The sequence below is a fragment of the Pezoporus occidentalis genome, unplaced genomic scaffold (genome assembly GCF_034315485.1).
Source record: "Pezoporus occidentalis ecotype Australia unplaced genomic scaffold, CSIRO_AGI_Poc_V1 ctg349, whole genome shotgun sequence".
In the NCBI taxonomy this organism is placed as follows: Eukaryota; Metazoa; Chordata; class Aves; order Psittaciformes; family Psittacidae; genus Pezoporus; species Pezoporus occidentalis.
The window spans coordinates 188,037-205,653 of NW_026915473.1; the positions used below are offsets into that span (position 1 = coordinate 188,037).

The 17,617-nt window shown below is 48.6% G+C and overlaps 1 protein-coding gene across 13 annotated transcripts in view; it reads left to right on the plus strand.

Moving 5' to 3' along the window:
- EIF4G3 (eukaryotic translation initiation factor 4 gamma 3) overlaps positions 1 to 17,617 on the plus strand; it is a 150,500-nt gene that overhangs the window by 61,501 nt on the left and 71,382 nt on the right. For 8 of the 13 annotated variants that reach the window (XR_009966908.1, XM_062630147.1, XM_062630148.1 and 5 more), the window contains 2 exons: positions 10,741 to 10,836; positions 15,798 to 15,830. Coding sequence is in view for 12 of the 13 variants with exons in the window: in XM_062630147.1 (XP_062486131.1) it covers positions 10,741 to 10,836; positions 15,798 to 15,830 (129 nt within the window). In the remaining variant the exon portion in view is untranslated. The remainder of the gene's footprint in view (positions 1 to 10,740; positions 10,837 to 15,797; positions 15,831 to 17,617) is intronic. The other 5 variants (XM_062630153.1, XM_062630155.1, XM_062630154.1 and 2 more) reach the window with 1 other exon arrangement.

Genomic DNA, 17,617 nt, shown 5'->3' on the forward strand with positions numbered 1-17,617 from the left:
GTTATATTCACCTTAACAGCATGTTGTGGGATGGCTGCATTCAGTGCTATAACTGCTGATAGAATAATTGCAGTTGTTATGTTGGAAGCACAAGCTAAGTCTGGACTTCAGGGAGATGGCGAGTCAAACAGCGACTCTTTCTGCCTTTTCCTTTCCCCCCTCCTCCTTTGTAACATCTCTACAAGAAGAGTAACCACAACTTCTTAACCAGGAAGGAGTGTTCATCTCGTGTCTGTATTGCCCGTTGCACAAACCATCCTTGTCCAGGGAAGAGGAAACCACGTTTCCTTCACCTTCCCTCAGTGAGAATATGATTATTCATCTTCAGGTAGGAGAAGTGCCTGTAGTCTTTGTGTGTGGCTTGGGACTCCGTTTCACTGTTCCCTGTGCTGCTTTTGCTTGCTCAAATGTGTGACACTGTATCTACAAAGCCATAAAAAGGTGGTTGGAAGTCCATCAGGGCAGGTGGTGACACAGGCCATGTACACCGAGACAGGCGGCTGCAGAGGCATAGAGGTAACAGCGGCTGAGCCACATTTAAGAGAAGGAATTGCTCTTGGATCAGGGTATTTTTCTCTGTTTAAAGGCTGAGTTTAAGATTTACCAACACAGGGAATTCTCGTGGCTGGGCTTATGGAAAAAGGAGGGAGTGGAAACTGGAGCACTTGTGTCAGGCAGCATCCTCCCTTCTCCTCCTGTTCTTCATAAATGGTTCAGGCTCTTCCCTGCTTCTTGTCCTTGTCTGCAGTGTCAGGAATGCCTAAAACTGTGCAAGGCAGCTGGAGCTGGGTGTGTGGCACCTTGAGGAAGTGGCTTGTGGAGAAGAAAAAGCCACTGTCTTTAAATAAATGCAGCAGTCACAGTTCCTGTTTAGTCTTTGCTTCCCTCCACATCCAAACCTCACAGTAACTCCTGTGTGCAGAGACTTTGTACCAGGGTTGCAAACTGGTCCCATCCCAGTTCCTCCCAGTACCAATCAGGTATTGGCACTGTGATGTGGTTATTCCATTAGAGAGTGGAAACCCTGAGTGTGCACAAGGTGGTCCGTGTCAGGGGTCTGGTACTTGCATCGTTGAGTTTCATGGGGCTTTGGGTATTTATACCAATCTCTGCAGTAAACCAGAGTGTTTCCAAGTTCCTGGTACATCATACAGGGAGGCAGCAGAGGAGAAGTGCCATGGAGTTGGATTTGCAGGATGCTGTGATGAGGACTGATTGCAGTGATGTTGGGTAATTTGCAAATGAGCAGATTTGCAATTCTCGATGCAATGTGAACCCAAAACCTGAATGTTTGAATGTGGAGCTGCAAATGAGGGCTTAAACAGAATAATCTGATAGCGAGGTTGTTGAGACGCCGCTGAAGTATCATTGTAAATAAGAAAAGCCAAACTATGAGCGTTTGGAGGGGAATTGTGTATCATTTAATCACTGTTGTGCTGGTTTGAAAGCTGTAAAGCTGGGTAGTTCACAGGAGAAGTGAGAATATGCTTTTATGCATTATGTGAGAGAAAAAGCCTGGGATGTGTAGAAAAGCCTGGGATGAATAAATTTAATAATTCATATCTTAATTCATATTATTCCAGTGAATTTAATCATCTTCATAATGCTTTGTAATACTTGCAGGTGAGCTGGTTCTGTGTATTACAGAGACAACAGGGTTTTCCCAGCCATACTCAGATGATTCCCATTGCACAAACCATTGCAGATGGGGGCTTCAGGGTCTCCCAATAAAGATGGGTTTGAGTTAAACAGTTATGAAAATGCTCATAAACACCAAGTATGTCCAAGAGAAATCCTGGAGCTGAGCAGCACCTTGTTTGCACTGAGATGCAGGAACTGGCCCACGGTGGCTGCAGGTCCCAGGGATGGTGGTGACACTGGTGCTGGCCCCAGGGATGGTGGTGACACTGGGGCTGGTCCCAGGGATGGTGGTGATACTGGTGCTGGCCCCAGGGATGCTTCCCAATGCTCCAAGCAGAGTTCACTCCCGCAGGATTTCTGTGAGCTCTTTTGGCACTTGCTTCTCTTTCCCCCCAGGACTTCACTGCCTTTATGTGCTGCCGTGGGCTGGCTGCTGCCACGGTGTGGGTGGTGTGGCTCTGTCACACGTTTGTCACCGAGGTGGGTGTCTGTAGCTCGATAACGTGACCCTGTGCAAAGCTGCGACTGGAGGGGCAGAGAGACACTGGGGGCATCTCATGTGCCTGGTTCGGCTTCCCATGGTGTTCATTTGTGAGGGCAGGTGGATAAAAAGAGCTAATTCTTTGCTGTCTGCACTCTTTGCACAGGTTGTGGACTCCGCGGTGAGGTAGCTGAGCTCTGGGCATCTCCAGAGATGCCACCATTGGTTGCTCAGTGGCCTTTATTTTGTGTTGCCAACATACTGATTTTAGGTCAAAAGCTGCTTCACCTCCTGTTCGGTCATCTCGGCTGCAGGTGCTGCAGCCCTTGGGAGGAGAAAGGGAGACAGCGGGAGCAGGAACCGCTTCACCTCTTTCACATGATGCTGCCAGTGTTCAAAAGTTAGCACGGGATGGAAAAATGAGTCTTTTGTTAGTGATGTGTTCTGTAGGCTTCAGTAGGAGGAGATTCTTTTAAGGGGAAATAGAGGGGAGGTTTACATGAGGTAGAAGGCACAAATTGTTCCCTGTGAGGGTGCTGAGGCGCTGGCACAGGGTGCCCAGAGAAGCTGTGGCTGCCCCATCCCTGGCAGTGTTCAAGGCCAGGTTGGACACAGAGGCTTGGAGCAAGCTGCTCTAGTGGAAGGGGTCCCTGCCTGTGGCAGTGGTTGGAACTGGGTGAGCTTTAAGGTCCCTTCAACCCAGACCAGTCTGGGACTCTATGATACAATCTGTTCTCAGATGCTCTGGCTGTAGCTGTTATCTCTGTAATTTGGCAATAATGCCACTTTTCATATCAGCTGAAAAAATATCATCTGCTGTAACATTCTGTCTTTGCAAATTTTAAACATTTTCATGGTTGCTTATGCTGAAAGAGCACGGGAGCAGGAGCAAACGGTGCTGTTTGGGGAAAGACAGAGCTGCTTCCACCAGCGCTGTAAGTTTGAGCTGTTATACACCCTTCCTAAAAGTGAGGCCGTTCTGAAACTAAAGCTTGAGGTGGTGGGTTTGTAGTAGGGGCAGAACTGCTGCAGGGGGTTTATTAAGTAATAGATTTGTGAGTTCATTAGGTGATAGATTCATGGAAATGAAGATACAGGGTTTAAATTACAGTAATAATCCTCTTACTCCTGAAGAGCTGAACACCGAGAGATTTCCCGTCTTGGGTACCAGATAGTGGCAGTTGTTCAGGTAATAAAAGTGATTTGGTTTGAGGCTGGGGGAGGGCAGAGCAAACCCAACTCAACAAATAAATGATGATCCAGAATTAAAAGGCACATCCCTGCTGGCACCATCCTTCCGTACTTGTGGACCAGTGTGTGCTGCTGCAGGGGATTTCTTTACCTGCATCCGAGACCAGATTCCTGCTGCCCAGGCCTGTGGCCCAGAGGAAAACCTAAGAGCATCCTGAAGGGCTGGTGCATCACCACAGCGTGTCCTGGAAGGAAATCTGAGGCTGGCTGTTAAAAACAGGGATCAAAAGGAAATACGGGCACAGGGATCTTATCGATGACTCTCGCAGTGCTCTGTCCTGTACCTTGCTGAGCTTTGTGTCAGGAGCTTGTATAAATAAGAATTGATGAACTTAAGGACAAGGCACCTTAGTATAAAGTACCCTGAGTGTTTCTGCAACTGCTCGACTGGGGTGGCTTTAACCAATAGTTAGTGTTTAACTGGGTCAGTGAACGTCTGTGTTGGAGACCATTGTGATGCAGGAATACGTGTGCACCCCGAGAAATGTGTCTGGGTTTGTTTGGGGATCTCTTGCAGGGAGAGCTGGATTTTGAAGCAGTTTAATTCTGTTTCCAGCCAATTTCCTATTTTATGTCTCAGTCTTAAATGGTAAAAACTCTCTTTGTACATGTGCCGTGGCACTTGCAGTGAGCTGTCAGCTGCGTGCTCTCGTTTGTGAGCGCAGGGATCCGCATGCTCAGAGGAGCTACCAACCACCACAGCAAGGTATCGGTGTTTAACTCCCATCCAAGCACCACACTGCTTTCTGCCTTGCCCCTGCAGGACAAAGCAGCCCTTGGGGTGTCTCGGGGGTGCCAGTGGCCCCAGCACACTCTGTGTTGTTAGGAAATGTTTGGCTTGCGCCGTCGTGTTCCTCCCCAAGAGGTGAAAGCTTTTTGTTGACCTTCAGCAGAGTTTCAGCTCACCCCAACTGAGCAGGAACGTGTTGGTGTCACTGGGAAGGAACTGGAAGTCCGAAGGTTTTCCTTCTCTCCCAAGGTCACAGCGATAGCGATGGTGATAGAGCGGCAGCTCCTGAGTCACGGTCATGTGGTGGAACTACAAGACCATTTCTCCTCCTCGTATGTAACCCCAGTAAATATAGACCCAGCCAAACTCCTTCCCTAAGCTGGGAGAGGATTCATGGAATAGCCGCAGCTCTTAACCCCTTCCCACCCCAAACCGAGGGCAGAAAGCTGCGGAAGCAGCGTTTCCTGTGGGGATTTCAGAGGTTTGGTCCAAGCAGAGATCTCTGCGGGCTGCGGGAGCAGAGCGGCGTGACTCTGACTCAGCTCTTTCCATGCCCATGTGTGCACTTTGCCTGTGTATTCCCAGTACAGGCAGTTCTGAGGGAGTTGTGTTACGCAGCGGGCTCAGTGGTGATTAACCAGCTCGGAGCTGAGCTAAGAATAACTGGTTTCGTTTGGTTTGGTGCTTGTGATTCCTGCCTTTCTTTCCTTGCTTGGCACACTCAGAGCTTCCTTTCCCCAAGGTGGGAAGTGCAGGGAGAGCTGTTGGGAGGAGAGGGTTTTCCCCGGCAGGCTGCAGGAATACCTAAACACAGCTATTAGCACCTTCCCCCTGTGAAGAGCCACATCTGAAGTCTGAAATGCCTAAGGTGAGAGCTTGAAGGGAAGCAAATTGCTGTGCCTCAAAGTGGAGCAGCTCAGGTGCCATCCGGTCCCCTCCAGCTCAGGGTGCTGCAGTTATCTTGGCTTCCGGGGTTCTGTCTGGATGCTTCTGCACCAGTCTTTACACAGAGCAGCCCTTGCTGCCCAGCCTCCCCTCAGCACAGTTTATTTAGGGGATTTTTGGAGCATTTCCTCTCTCATCTCTTCATTTCCTCACTTTGTCCCCATCACTGCAGCCCCGGTGCAGAAAAGCCGCGTGTTTCCAGCATGACTGCATGGGGTTCTCTGACTTTGTGTACCTGTTTAGATCCTGGGCACGAAAAGGAAGCCCTTTTGGCAGATGAATAGATGCAATGCTTTTAATCAGCTGACTTGTCTGAAAAGCATTGGAGCGCTGTGCTTTGTTCTGTTGGATGTTGTGATTCAGGCTGCCATGTACTTATATGTTAACTTAGTACCTGCAGAAACTGATAAAGGGCTTTTTTCTTCCCTTTCCCACCTCCCCCCTCATGGTGCTATCACAAATACCAGTTCAGGCACACCTCCATCTGGTTTGAAGCACGCTGGGCAGAAGCATTCGTTGTGTAATAGTTGTGAAACGTGTTTATTTAGGTGATGTTTGTTGTCTTCCGTGGGATTTGTGTTGCGCTTGTTCCTCAAGGCTGCAGTTGTGGGTTGCCTGTGTTAAAAACCACTGCCTGTCCAAACGTACCTTGTTTTGATGGCAGCTTAATAGCAGAAACCCTTCAGTGCTGCTGTTTCTGTGCTGTTTGCTGGGTAGAAAAATGGCTGGATGAGCCCAAAGAGTGGTGGTGAGTGGAGTTACCTCCAGTTGGTGGCTGGTCACAAGTGGTGTTCCCAGGGCTTGCGTCTGTTTAATGTCTTCATCAATGACCTGGCCGAGGGGATCGAGGGCACCCTCAGATGACACCAGGCTGGGTGGGAGCGTTGATCTGCTGGAGGGCAGGAAGCTCTGCAAGGGGATCTGGGCAGGCTGGATCCATGGGCTGGAGCCCGTGGGATGAGGTTCAACAAGGCAAAGTGCTGGATCCTGCACTTGGGCCACAACAACCCCCTGCAATGCTCCAGGCTTGGGGAAGAGCGGCTGGAAACTGCTCATGGAAAAGGACCCGGAGGTGCTGATTAATGGAGCTGAACATGAGCAGCTTGTGCCCAGGAAGCCGGGAAGCCCCCAGCATCCTGGCCTGGATCAGCACCAGTGCAGCAGCAGGGCCAGGGCAGGGATTGTGCCCCTGCACTGGGCACTGGTGAGGCTGCACCTCGAATCCTGTGTTCAGCTCTGGGCCCCTCACTACAGGAGAGACATTGAGGTGCTGGAGAGGGGCCAGAGAAGGGCAACGGAGCTGGTGCAGGGCCTGGAGCACAAGTGTGATGGGGAAGGGCTGAGGGACCTGGGGGGTTCAGCTGGAGAAGAGAAGGCTCAGGGGGGACCTGATGGCTCCCTACAACTGCCTGACAGGAGGATGGAGCCAGGAGGGGCTGGGCTCTGCTCCCAAGGAACAAGGGATGGGACAAGAGGAACCGGCCTCAAGCTGCACCAGGGCAGGTTTAGATGGAGCTGAGGAACAATTCCTTCTCCAAAGGGTGCTCAGACATTGGAACAGGCTGCCCAGGACAGGGCTGGAGTCACCAGGCCTGGAGGGATTTAGCAGACATCTGAGTGTGATGCTTGGAGACATGGGTTAGTGGTGGCCTTGGCAGTGCCGGGTTAACAGTTGAGCTTGATGATCATGAAGGTCTTTTCCAACCCAAACGATTCTGTAGTTCTTTTGAAGCCTTCACATGCTTTTTTCTTTATTTATAACTTAATGCTATACTTAATTCTGAAAGGGTTTGAATGCTGAAGCAAATTTAACACTCGATTGCGTCGTCTTTCATGTGCCTCTCAGCCCTCCGGGTGTCAGAAATGACATCTGTTAGCAGCGAGGTGCCTGGCTCTGGCACTGTGTTTGAAATGCCTGCTTTACAGACTTGCTGCTAGAAGTCATCGTTCCTCAGGCTCAGTGATAGCTGCGCTTCTTTTCTTTCCAGTTCCCTTCTGCTTCGGGGATTGAAAGAAGAGAAGGCTCCAGTGAGACCTGAGAGCAGCTCCAGTGCCTAAAGGGGCTGCAGGAAACCTGGAGAGGGGCCTGGGACAAGGGATGTAGGGACAGGCCAAGGGGAATGGCTTTAACCTGCCAGAGGGGAGACTGAGATGAGCTCTTAGGCAGAAGCTCTTCCCTGTGAGGGTGCTGAGGCGCTGGCACAGGGTGCCCAGAGAAGCTGTGGCTGCCCCATCCCTGGCAGTGTTCAAGGGCAGGTTGGACACAGGGGCTTGGAGCAAGCTGCTCTAGTGGAAGGGGTCCCTGCCCGTGGCAGGGGTTGGAGCTGGATGAGCTTTAAGGTCCCTTCCAACCAAAACCATTCTCTGATTCTGTGATGAAGACTTGGGGTGTTTTGGAGGTGGGTGAGGACTTTGGGGGAAGCATGGAAGTGACTTAGGCTTTGCGCTGATGCATGTAATTTAAGCCTGAACAAAACATGTTTTCTTGAGCCTGGAGAAAGCAGGGAATAGTGGATGTTTTCTTCTCTCTTTTCTGAGATGCTGTGGCAGCTGCAGTTCTAGCCATTTGGGATGAAGTCTCTTAAGAGCTGGTGGTCAACTGGTCCATTTACATCCAAGTGTCCATTTGCACCCTTTGTGCTGTTTGGTAAGATACAAAGAGCAGCATCAGGCCCCTTTGCAAGGTGCATGGTGACAAAGCTGCTGAGGTCCCAGGTACCAGAAGGTCCACAGCAAGATGCTACTAAGTGCAGGACAGCTTCTCTAGGCTGTGGATGGAAAGGTACAAGTACCCCACGTCTTGTAAGTGCTCGATTAGTCCTCAGTGCTGCGCTCGCTGCTCGCTGTGGTGTCACCGCTGCTGTGAGATATGGTGCATGCTGTTTATTACACAGCACTGACACCAACAGCTCGTGCAGAATCACACTTGTCAAATAAAAGGGGGAAATATTTGATGCTGCATCTGACATCTCCAGAAATTAGAAGACTTCTTGCAAATTACTCGTTAACAGGAAACAGAGGTTTGGCCAGTGGTAAGAAGGTAGGAAAGTGCTGGCTGCAGAGGGTTAGACTGAATGAGCTCCTGGGGAGGAGTGGCAGTGGAAAACCTGCCCTGCTCCTGCAAGAGATGTCCGCTTCCATCACGGGAGCTGATTAAAGCATTGAATTGCTCTTGAACCAGAATCTTCGCTGCTGTATTGGTATAAACTACTACAGAACAATGCTTGTCAGCTAAATATGCCACCAAGTGTGCTTTGGCGTCCTAAATCACAGCAAAGATCTGGTGATGTGCTTAGAGACATAGGTTTTTATCATCTCTTTAACACAAAAAGCAGTGTGAAAATCAGGTAGAACATAGCCAAACATCCTGCTGAGTTAGCTTGTGCCGTAGGAACACTGTCCTCCAGTGTCCATGTGCTCGGGAGTAAGCTTGGCTTTTTGATGCTGAGTTTGAGTGTGGTCCCAAAGTAGGAATTGGAGGTATTGCACCAGCAGGGACTGGTTTTGGGTTATGCTCAATCCTCTCATTCCCTCTGCCACGTTTTGGTTTGGTTTTGGGTTTTGTTTTCTTCCTGAGACTGGAAAATTCATTGGCTGGATTGTTTCTAAACTGTGTTTTCATTTACCTTGTATTACATTGTGTTCAGCAGGAGATGAAGCAGGGATTTTATGTTTAGCGATGAGAAAGAAGAAGTAATAGAACAGCACAGAGACCCCAGCTGTCTCCTGGGCACTCTGCAGGGCACAGGACACTGGTCAGTGTGTGCAGGGGCACTTGGTGGTACACATCTTCCAAATGTATAGAATCATATCCTAGAGTCACAGAGTGGTTTGGGTTGGAAGGGACCTTAAAGCTCATCCAGCTCCAACCCCTGCCACGGGCAGGGACCCCTTCCACTAGAGCAGCTTGCTCCAAGCCCCTGTGTCCAGCCTGGCCTTGAACACTGCCAGGGATGCTCTTCCAAAATAAAGACATATCCCTGCTCCAAAACCATCCCACGCGTGCTCATGCTGAAAGGGCTGAAGAGGCTGAGCTGTTGGTGAGGTCTGTGGCTGCTGTAGGACTCAGCCTGGGAGGTGAGAAGGAAATGTGTGTTTTACCCAGTGGCATGCTCTTATGCCCACTTAATTTTGTAAGAAAAGCTCTTCTTAAACTGCTTTCTTTTTCTTCAAGCCATACATCCTTTGTCTGCTGAGGCCTGGATGAGTCTCCTTTGAAAGGCAGGACAAGTCTGCCTGCACTTGGCACAGTTGGCTAATTCAGACTTGAAAGTTTTGCAGGCTTCAGGACTGAGTATCCTTCTAGAAACAGCACATTTTGTGTTGTTCCTGTGCCACTCCTTGAGCTGTTTGCCTAAAACTGCCTCAGGCTTTATGCTGGACCATCTCCCTTGAGAGTAAGGGGTTTATGAGTTTCTTTTCTCTTTGTTTAATACAAGCAGGTTTAGCTTACTAACTCTAACTTACTTTTATTGTTTAAAAACTTAATTATTCAAATCAAATCTAGCACAGTTCAAATCAAAGATACCCTGAAACGTGCCCGAGGGCTGGTGCAGCGAATCATCTGCTCTCAATACCACATTACAGACTGAAACGGCTCCCTTTAGTCCTTAGGCCTGCTATGGAATTTTAATGCAAGGGCCATGAAATTCAAAGATGAGAAGGGATTCTTCAGCAGGGCTTGTGGTGTGAATAAATCCTAATTCAGTGTACAGAGGAGTATTGCAATGCTTTTAAGCATAATCTTTACAATGAGCCCAAAGACTTTCTCCCAGAGAAGACCCAATAAACTCCTTTATTCATCAGATAAATCTGATGGTGTGTAACCAGGAGGTTAACAGGGACTGTGGATACCATTATTATGTGGTTGCCAATATCCAGCGCTGGCACCATGAGGGATGGACAGTGAAGGGGGAAGAGCTAAGGGAATGGAGAAGTGGTTTGGAAAGGAGTCGTGCGGGAGTTACAGGGCAGCATGTAGAGTTGGGCTGATGCCTCTTTAAAGTGGAGGCTGTTGTAGGCTGGGTTTAGGCCATTACAATAACAAGCTATTAACGATTTAAAGAAGGTGATATACAGTCTCTTTTTAAAGAGAATAAAGAGAACTCTGTAGAGTGAGTTCCAAATGTCTTGTTAAAATGTGCATTCCCCATAACTGCACAGCTCCAGTTTATTGTTACTTCGGGCACATAACATGGGGGAGCATCTGGTGGTATAAATGGTTATAGCCCATTGAAATGAGGAACAGTTTGCACAGCCCTTGCTCTGCCTCACATCTGTAACGATTTGGGGCCCTTTCATTGTGTTGCAAACGCTTTCAAGCAGCACTGGGGTGTGTTAAGTGTGTTGGAGCTTGTTCCTTAGTGTTTGTCTTGTTCCAGAGGATTTATCAGCAGTACCCACGGTTGCAGCTTTCCTGGGAAGCAGGTTCAGAGGGGGCTTTTGGGAAGCATGTGGCCAGGGGTCCGAGCACAGTGGGTTTCAAGATGTAGTGTGTTCCTGGGGATCTTTGGGTAGCGTTGGCACATTGGTTGTCCCCTTGATGGAGAAGGTTTTCTACACCTCAATTACGTGTGTCACCTTTATCTCTGCGTTGATCAGCAGTCCATCTGATAAGGTGTTCAGCTGTGTGCTTTGGGATGAATCACTTGATACACTCATTTCTTACTTATCTTGTCTTGTTCCCTGGCAGGCTCCCTACCCCTCAGGACAGAATGCAGCTCCAACCACACTGGTGTACCCTCAAGCCCCTCAGACAATGAACACGCAGCCTCAGACCCGCTCGCCGGTAAGGGAGCTCGCCTTCGCGCTACCCTGCGTTCTTTCTTCCTGGTCCGTGTGTGTCTCTGTGTGTCTGTGTGTGTCTGTAGCACTGGGCCAGTTCTCTGGAAAACGTATTCTACTGAACTGGAAGCACGTTCCCAATGGCAAATGTTGACTGCATCTTTCAGACGCTTTCCTGGTAGGATCCTTTTCCTTTTCAAGTGGCTTATCAGAAGAGAAGCGATGGAGGGATTCTCATCTCCGTGCAAATAACACCATTTATTTTTAGCATAGTTGCTTTCAGGTTCACTTTATTTTAGAGCTTAGATTCATTGCCAGAATCTTTCTCCTTTCTTCTTTTTCTTTTTTTCCCCTTTTTTTCCCCCTTTAAGGAAGTATTTCACAAAGTCAGGAAACCAAAGTGGTTCTCTGCAGCAGCACTCAGTCTCCAGTGGCCTCTGGGCCTTGCTTCTGCCTCAGTGCCACTGGATCAGTAACCTAGCACCTCGTAGGTGCTCACGCATTTAACATAGAGCTTCTGGGGACCCAGATCTTTTTGTGGTGAGCTGCTTTTTCGTCCAACTTCAGGTTTGATTGTCCTCCATCATCTTTTATTTTTCCTTTCTGTGTGTGTATTGGAATACTGCTCTGCTACTGTAGGACTTCTTGCGGAATCTCTGCTCATAGCACAGATCCACATGGTGTTAGGAGACCCTCCTAGGGCTCAGCTCAGCTTCTGGAGGTGCGGTAGCTTGCCATCATGACATCTCAAGCCTCAGTTAGCCAAGGGAGCAGCAATCCCTATGCCTCTTGCAAAGCCACATCTGCATCATAACGCTTTCAGGTTTCCTATAAAACCACTGCACCATTCCCAGCACTTCTCTTTTCAGAGTAAGATGAACGCTGCTGCAGGTGGCAGCTGAAGGCTCCAAGACAGAAGTCTTCTGTTTGTCCAGGTATATATATACACACTCACACACAGAGGGTAAACTTCCTCCCTGTGTGCACCCACATTGATGTGCTTGCCCCAGCCCTGGAGGTTCCACCTCCGTGGGATTTGCAGGAGGGTGACTCCTGAGACCCATTAACCTCTGCGTTGATGATCAGTTAACGCCAGTTTGATGATGTGGACAGCTGCAACTTTGTCCTTAGCCCCTCATTCTGATCAGTAATGCAGGATACTGATGGTAACCCCCTTCTTTTCTCAGTAAGTATAATCATCGTGAATTGTTGAAAAGCACAGCTAAGTTGGCATGGTTAGAACTGGAGCAAAAACCTGACTGAAGAGCTGCATCTCTAAACCAGTTTTTTTGACAGCCCAGCAGAACAGTGCCAATACATTGCACAGACAACTGGAAGAGGAGGAAGGTTTTGGAACAGAGTCCGGTTTACAGGTCCCTGGCTGGAAGAGGCTGGATAAAATACTGCATTGTAAGCAATATAACAAACTGTACTCCTTCTTGCAGGCGGTTGTGCCGATGGCACTGTTTTGATTTCATCCTTTCTTTCTTTATTAAGTTTTCCTTTTACCACATCTTGGGTTTTGTTGGCTGATCTACAGCATTGCACTGGGTTTGCTGCTTTGCTAAAAGCATGAGCTGCCCTGGCAGGTCAAGTGGTGATGCCAAATCCAAAGCTGGATTGCAGCTGGGAGGGTCTGACTGGGGTAGGGCAGGGACCAGGCTCACTCTGGGTTTGCTGCTCTGCAGGTAATATCTGCAGGGAATTTGGTTGGAAAATGGGTCAATTTGTAGGGTTTTGGCCCTGTTATTAAGGAGGAAGAACTTGTCTGCAGCTCTCAGCCATTTTTCTGTTATTTTTTTAACTCTCCTATGTGCAGACTTCGCCACCCGCTCTGCTAGTGACCATTTCCACCCCCATTACTAAAAGCTGCACCCATAACATCTCATTCCACCTCCCCATCCCAAAACAAATGCAAGACTGGCCCCATCCTGAGCTACTCCTGCATTTCGTTCTGGCCTTGACTTCCTTTTGGTTTTTAACTCTTAGTTTGGAATTCATTTTGTAACCATCTGGTTTTGGTGGTGAGGGGAGGGTGAGGAGGGCACGAGGAAGGTGACAGCGGGTCTTTACCATCCCCAGGTTGCCATAGCACAGTCCCATCCAGCACGCAGCTGGTTCGGCTGCTGTGGGTACATAGCTGAGGTTGATCCTAACCCTGCTTCCTTGAGCAGCTGAAGCTTCCTCCATCTTTTTTCTGCATCCAAGGGCCATTGGCAATTGCAGAGTTGAGGTTTTTCTGCTCCTTCCAGGACTGCTGCCTTTGCAATCCAACTGGCTGCATGTTTTCTCCCTGTTAGCACCATAGCGATGCTCTGATAGTGAGAATCTCATGGCTCCAGCTGAGGGGAAGGAGAATGGTTTGGGAATCACTCAGCATGCCTGAGCATGATCCATTATCTCTTGCCCACACCAGCCCTGAGCCCCAGGTGATTTTAACACAAACTGGCCAATTCTAGGACATCTGCCAAAAAAACCCCATGATCAGGAGGTCTCTGGAGCGATCCAGAGGTGTTTATTGTCAGGGAGGCTTAAGCAGCAGCAGGTAGAGGATGTATTCTGCTGTCCGTGGAGCAAGGGCAGCACCAGGACGAGTGGGGTGGCAGAGATGCTGGACCTGGGTTCCATCAGGTTTTCTTTTCTATCTGCTACCTTCATCGGCCAGAGGAATAAACCAGCCCAAAGTGCCTGTGCTGATCTGAGCCGGCAGTGACTACAGTTTGTTCTGTTGCTTACAGCTGCAAGTAGGAATAAATCTGATCAACCTGAATGAATGGAAAGAAATCAAAATTAAAAGCAAATCAAGAGCCAGTGGTGACCAGCTCAAAATAGATGAGGGTGTTTTTCACTAACTTTGAAGTTTTATTTTGTTCCTTTATTTTTTCCCCCTTGTAACACGTCTTACTTTTCACCATGGAAAATATTTTGGCTTCTTAAAGTACAAGATTTCAGCTCTTGTTTTAAACACACTGAGAACAAATCTTTCCTGTGGAACAGTGATGAGAGAGGGACTTTGACCCTGAAATGAAGCAGCAGGAGGTTTTAGCACCCCATCGGTCTCTTTTTGACTCCTTTTTCTCATTGGTGTGTAACATGGAGTGTGTAGCCCTGTGGAGAGGCTCGTATCAGCCCACCTGAGGTGGGCTTTTGCCCTTTCCTCAAACACAAGGCATTGGAACTGGGTTTGAGGAGTTATTCCTTAAGGAAAATAAGGACTTGCAGTGCATTCCTCATCCAGGTGCCTGTTTCTCACTGCTGTAGGACCAATGGTCAGAGCCATCATCCGTCACACCCTGAGCCTCAGGAGGATGCTGAGTCGCTGAGCGCTTCTGTCCTGTGGTTGCCACTAAAATAGAACCTTCTGCTCTTCATTCTTACATGATGCTGCTTTGCTTTTTTTCTTTAATGTAAAGCTTAGGGGAAGTTTTCAAGGGTGGGAAGACTCTATTTGGTGAATCAGTGCAGGTCATTCCTTATAAACTCTTGTATAGGCACACAACTCTTATATAGACACCCATATAAGCGCAGAGTATGTCTGTAGAAACTCTAATTTGCGAAGGTTTTCATGACTTTGCACTCAAATGTCACCATGAGGTGAAGACAGAAGGAATATATAAACACCAGTGTTAGCAGACTAGTTCTTGGAAGTCTTAAATGTAGGCAATTAAAGTGGTTGTAAAGGAGAAAATCAGCCGGACCGCTGAATATTTATACTTCGCTTCTCGTGTTTGATGGCATTAAAATAGCTGGAGGTAGGGCTGCAAGGGAGCCACTGTGTCTTACTGAAACCCCCCCCTATTAAGACAACCAGTAATTAGTAACCAGCTTTGATCCCTCTTCTCAGGCAGAGAGTAAAGCATGAGGAGCCCCTGTAGCAGGAATGAGCAGAGGTGGACTGTACCTTGTGCCTCAGCACGTGCATTAAGTTACTAAACCATCACAACTGGTGATGGGTAGAGGCTGTGGTGGGTAAAAAGCCACTGCGGGATCTCCTTTCATTTGCTCCATTTAATTACTGGAGCTATTATCAGTAGATTTCTCTGCTTTCATCACGGAGTTCTGCTCATTACACTGAGAATGAGGGGTTTAAATACCTAACTCAGCTTCTCTAAGAGCATCCCTTGTCATCTTTCTTTATATTTTCCATTTCTTGCATTCATTTTTATTTCTAACACTCAGTTACTTACTGGGAAATGCTTTTAATGTTTACCAAGCATGTGAAAGCCTGATTCCTTTCCTCCATGGGTAGCCCAAGAGGGTGGGAAATAGTTTAGTGAGCTTAGGGCTGGGCACCAGGACCTCGTGTTCTCCATCCGAGCTCTCTACCCACTGATGCCTTCAGCTCCCTGGGGACACCATGAGTTAACCTGTCTTCAGTTTCAGATGGGGGTGACCGTTCCAACTCGTTAAGGAGGGTTAGATTGTGAAGTTAAAAACAAAAGGCTGGAAACAAATGGCACTGTGTGTTTGCATCTTTGCCTTGCAGGGACCTCCCCACGCTTGGCAGGACAATATAGCAGTGCCTACCTGGCTCTTTACTCCTCTCCAGCCATGAGTTTCCATCCTCTGCTCCCACCAAACGTTTGGAACAGCTCTGAGTCCAGCTGCTTTAACCATTTACCTCCACCTATGAAACAGCTTGGTTTAAGTTGGGGTTTGGCTTTATTTTGTTCCCCAGGCAGGATAAGGAATGCCTGTGTTCATCCCCTGAGCGCCTTTCCAGCAACCAGCAGCTTGGGCTGTTAATCTCCCATCTCGAGCAGCGTGCTCCCCCCAGCCACCCGTTGTATCTCAGTCCCTGTCTGTCACTGTCCTGCAGCAAAGCTTTTGACTGTTGTGTGGTGGTTGTTATTTTTTCCCTTGTGGGTTTATTTTTTGCATAGAGTGTGACATTTTGGTTTCGTTGTGGTGTTTCTGACTCTTTGTGCCTTTCCTTTTGTGTTTGTTTCTCCCGCCTTTCCTCAGTTTGCAGCGGGGCCTCGACCTGCCCATCACCAGGTACAGTACCTGCCCCTTCGTTCTCAACCTAAACTAATTGCTGGGGGAGGAGGGTGGTTGGAGGAGGTTCACCCACTAACCCAGAGCGAAGGCTCGCTTCGGCAACTGGCCCCTAGCACATACTAGCACATCCATAACCCTGCTAACAAGCTGCCTGCAACTCTCAGTAACACTTCTGATTCTGTTGGTGTCACTGCACTCTTTAACCACCCCACTTAACGCTGTTGCCATAGGAAAGGAGAACCTGGAGAGATCTTGTCCAGGTACTGGTGAGATTCGCTTGCCTTGGTCAAGTCAAGATGGTCTAGAAGTCAAGACAGTCTAGAAACCTTGCCAGCTGCTTCCCAAAGTAGGTGCTGGTGAAGTTGCCTGAGCTGAAGATGTTAACCAGGACTTGGAATTCACATCCCAGAGAAAATCCTGCTTTTCAAACTCGGAGCAGCAAGGCAGATGGCTTCCCAGTCCATGCCTTTCTTGTGCAATACCCCTGGTGATCTGTTACCATTATGTTGCTTAATGTTGGTTTTACTTACCCTGTGAAAGCCAACATTTAGGAGTCTTTGTAGTGTTCCCATTGCGTGACTTGGACTTTTTAAGGAACCACTTAATTAAGAAGAGTGAAAATGAGGAATAGCTCATGAAACTCATGGGCAGCACTGAGTAGGGTGGCAGAGATACCCAGAGGACTCCTCACCATCAGGACAGTGCACAGGTCCCTTCTGTCCTGCTCAGGGTGTCCAAAGCTGTCTTTTCTATCAACTCCTACGTTCATCTGTGCAAACCCCTTTTCCCCTGGCACTGATTTTGCTGCTGTTTGTAGCTTTTGAGGGGACAGAGGTGGTGCTGAGGGGTGGAGGAGAGGAGAAATGGGGTGAGGAGAGCAGGAAAGCTTTCCCAGGTCTGGTTGTTTCCATGTCACTGCTTCTTGGCTTGGAAGGAACAGGTTGTTCCCACCAAGTTAATAGGGAAATAAAACTCCACTGATGTTGGGGCAGGGGCTTAAGTCACAGAAGGTTTGTTCCAGGAGGATTATTTTATTCTCACTTTGCTCCTGTTAGTCTGAGCCGTTTAATCCTGTAGAGATGAGCACCTTTGGGGAAGGGCTGTCTCAGGGGAGCAGGTAAGTGTGTTCAGTGGGCACAGACACCCAAAAGAGCTGATTATCTTTGGTCCTTCCACCTCAGAGAGCAGCGTGGAGGCAGGCAGCCTTCCAGAGCAGGACAAAACAAAGGCTTACAAGAGCAGAATGAGGCATTTGCACTTGTTTGCTCCCAGGCAGATGTCATGTGAGAGAGGCAGCGATTCTGTTTGTGCATGGGAGGGATTGCAGTGACAGCAGCGGTGGTGCTGGAATGTTTGCAGGAGACCGGGCAGCGCAGGGCACGCCAGAATTAGAACCTTGTTTAGATACTTTTGTTCTTGACCTTAACTCCAGCTCTGTGTTTACCCTGCCTGTCACTGCGGACGCGTTGCCGTCCAGGAGCTGGTGTGTTCTTGCCTAGGTTTTTAGGAAGGGAAGTGATGGATTCAGTGTGAGGCGTTTCATATTCTCATAGAAGTCACTGAGCTCACTGCCAGCAGATTCTGGACTACAGGGCTGGAGGCAGCACAGCCTTGGAGGAGACTGTGCCAGCAACTGGTGGCTTTCCTGGTGTGCCTCTACCACGGGTCTGTTGTAACTTGATTTCAGACTTTCCTCTGAACCCAGTTAGGACCCTGCCTGCAGGTTAGAGCTTGTCATTACCGAGTGTTTTCCCACTTCTATCGCTGCGTGTTTAACTGTGCTG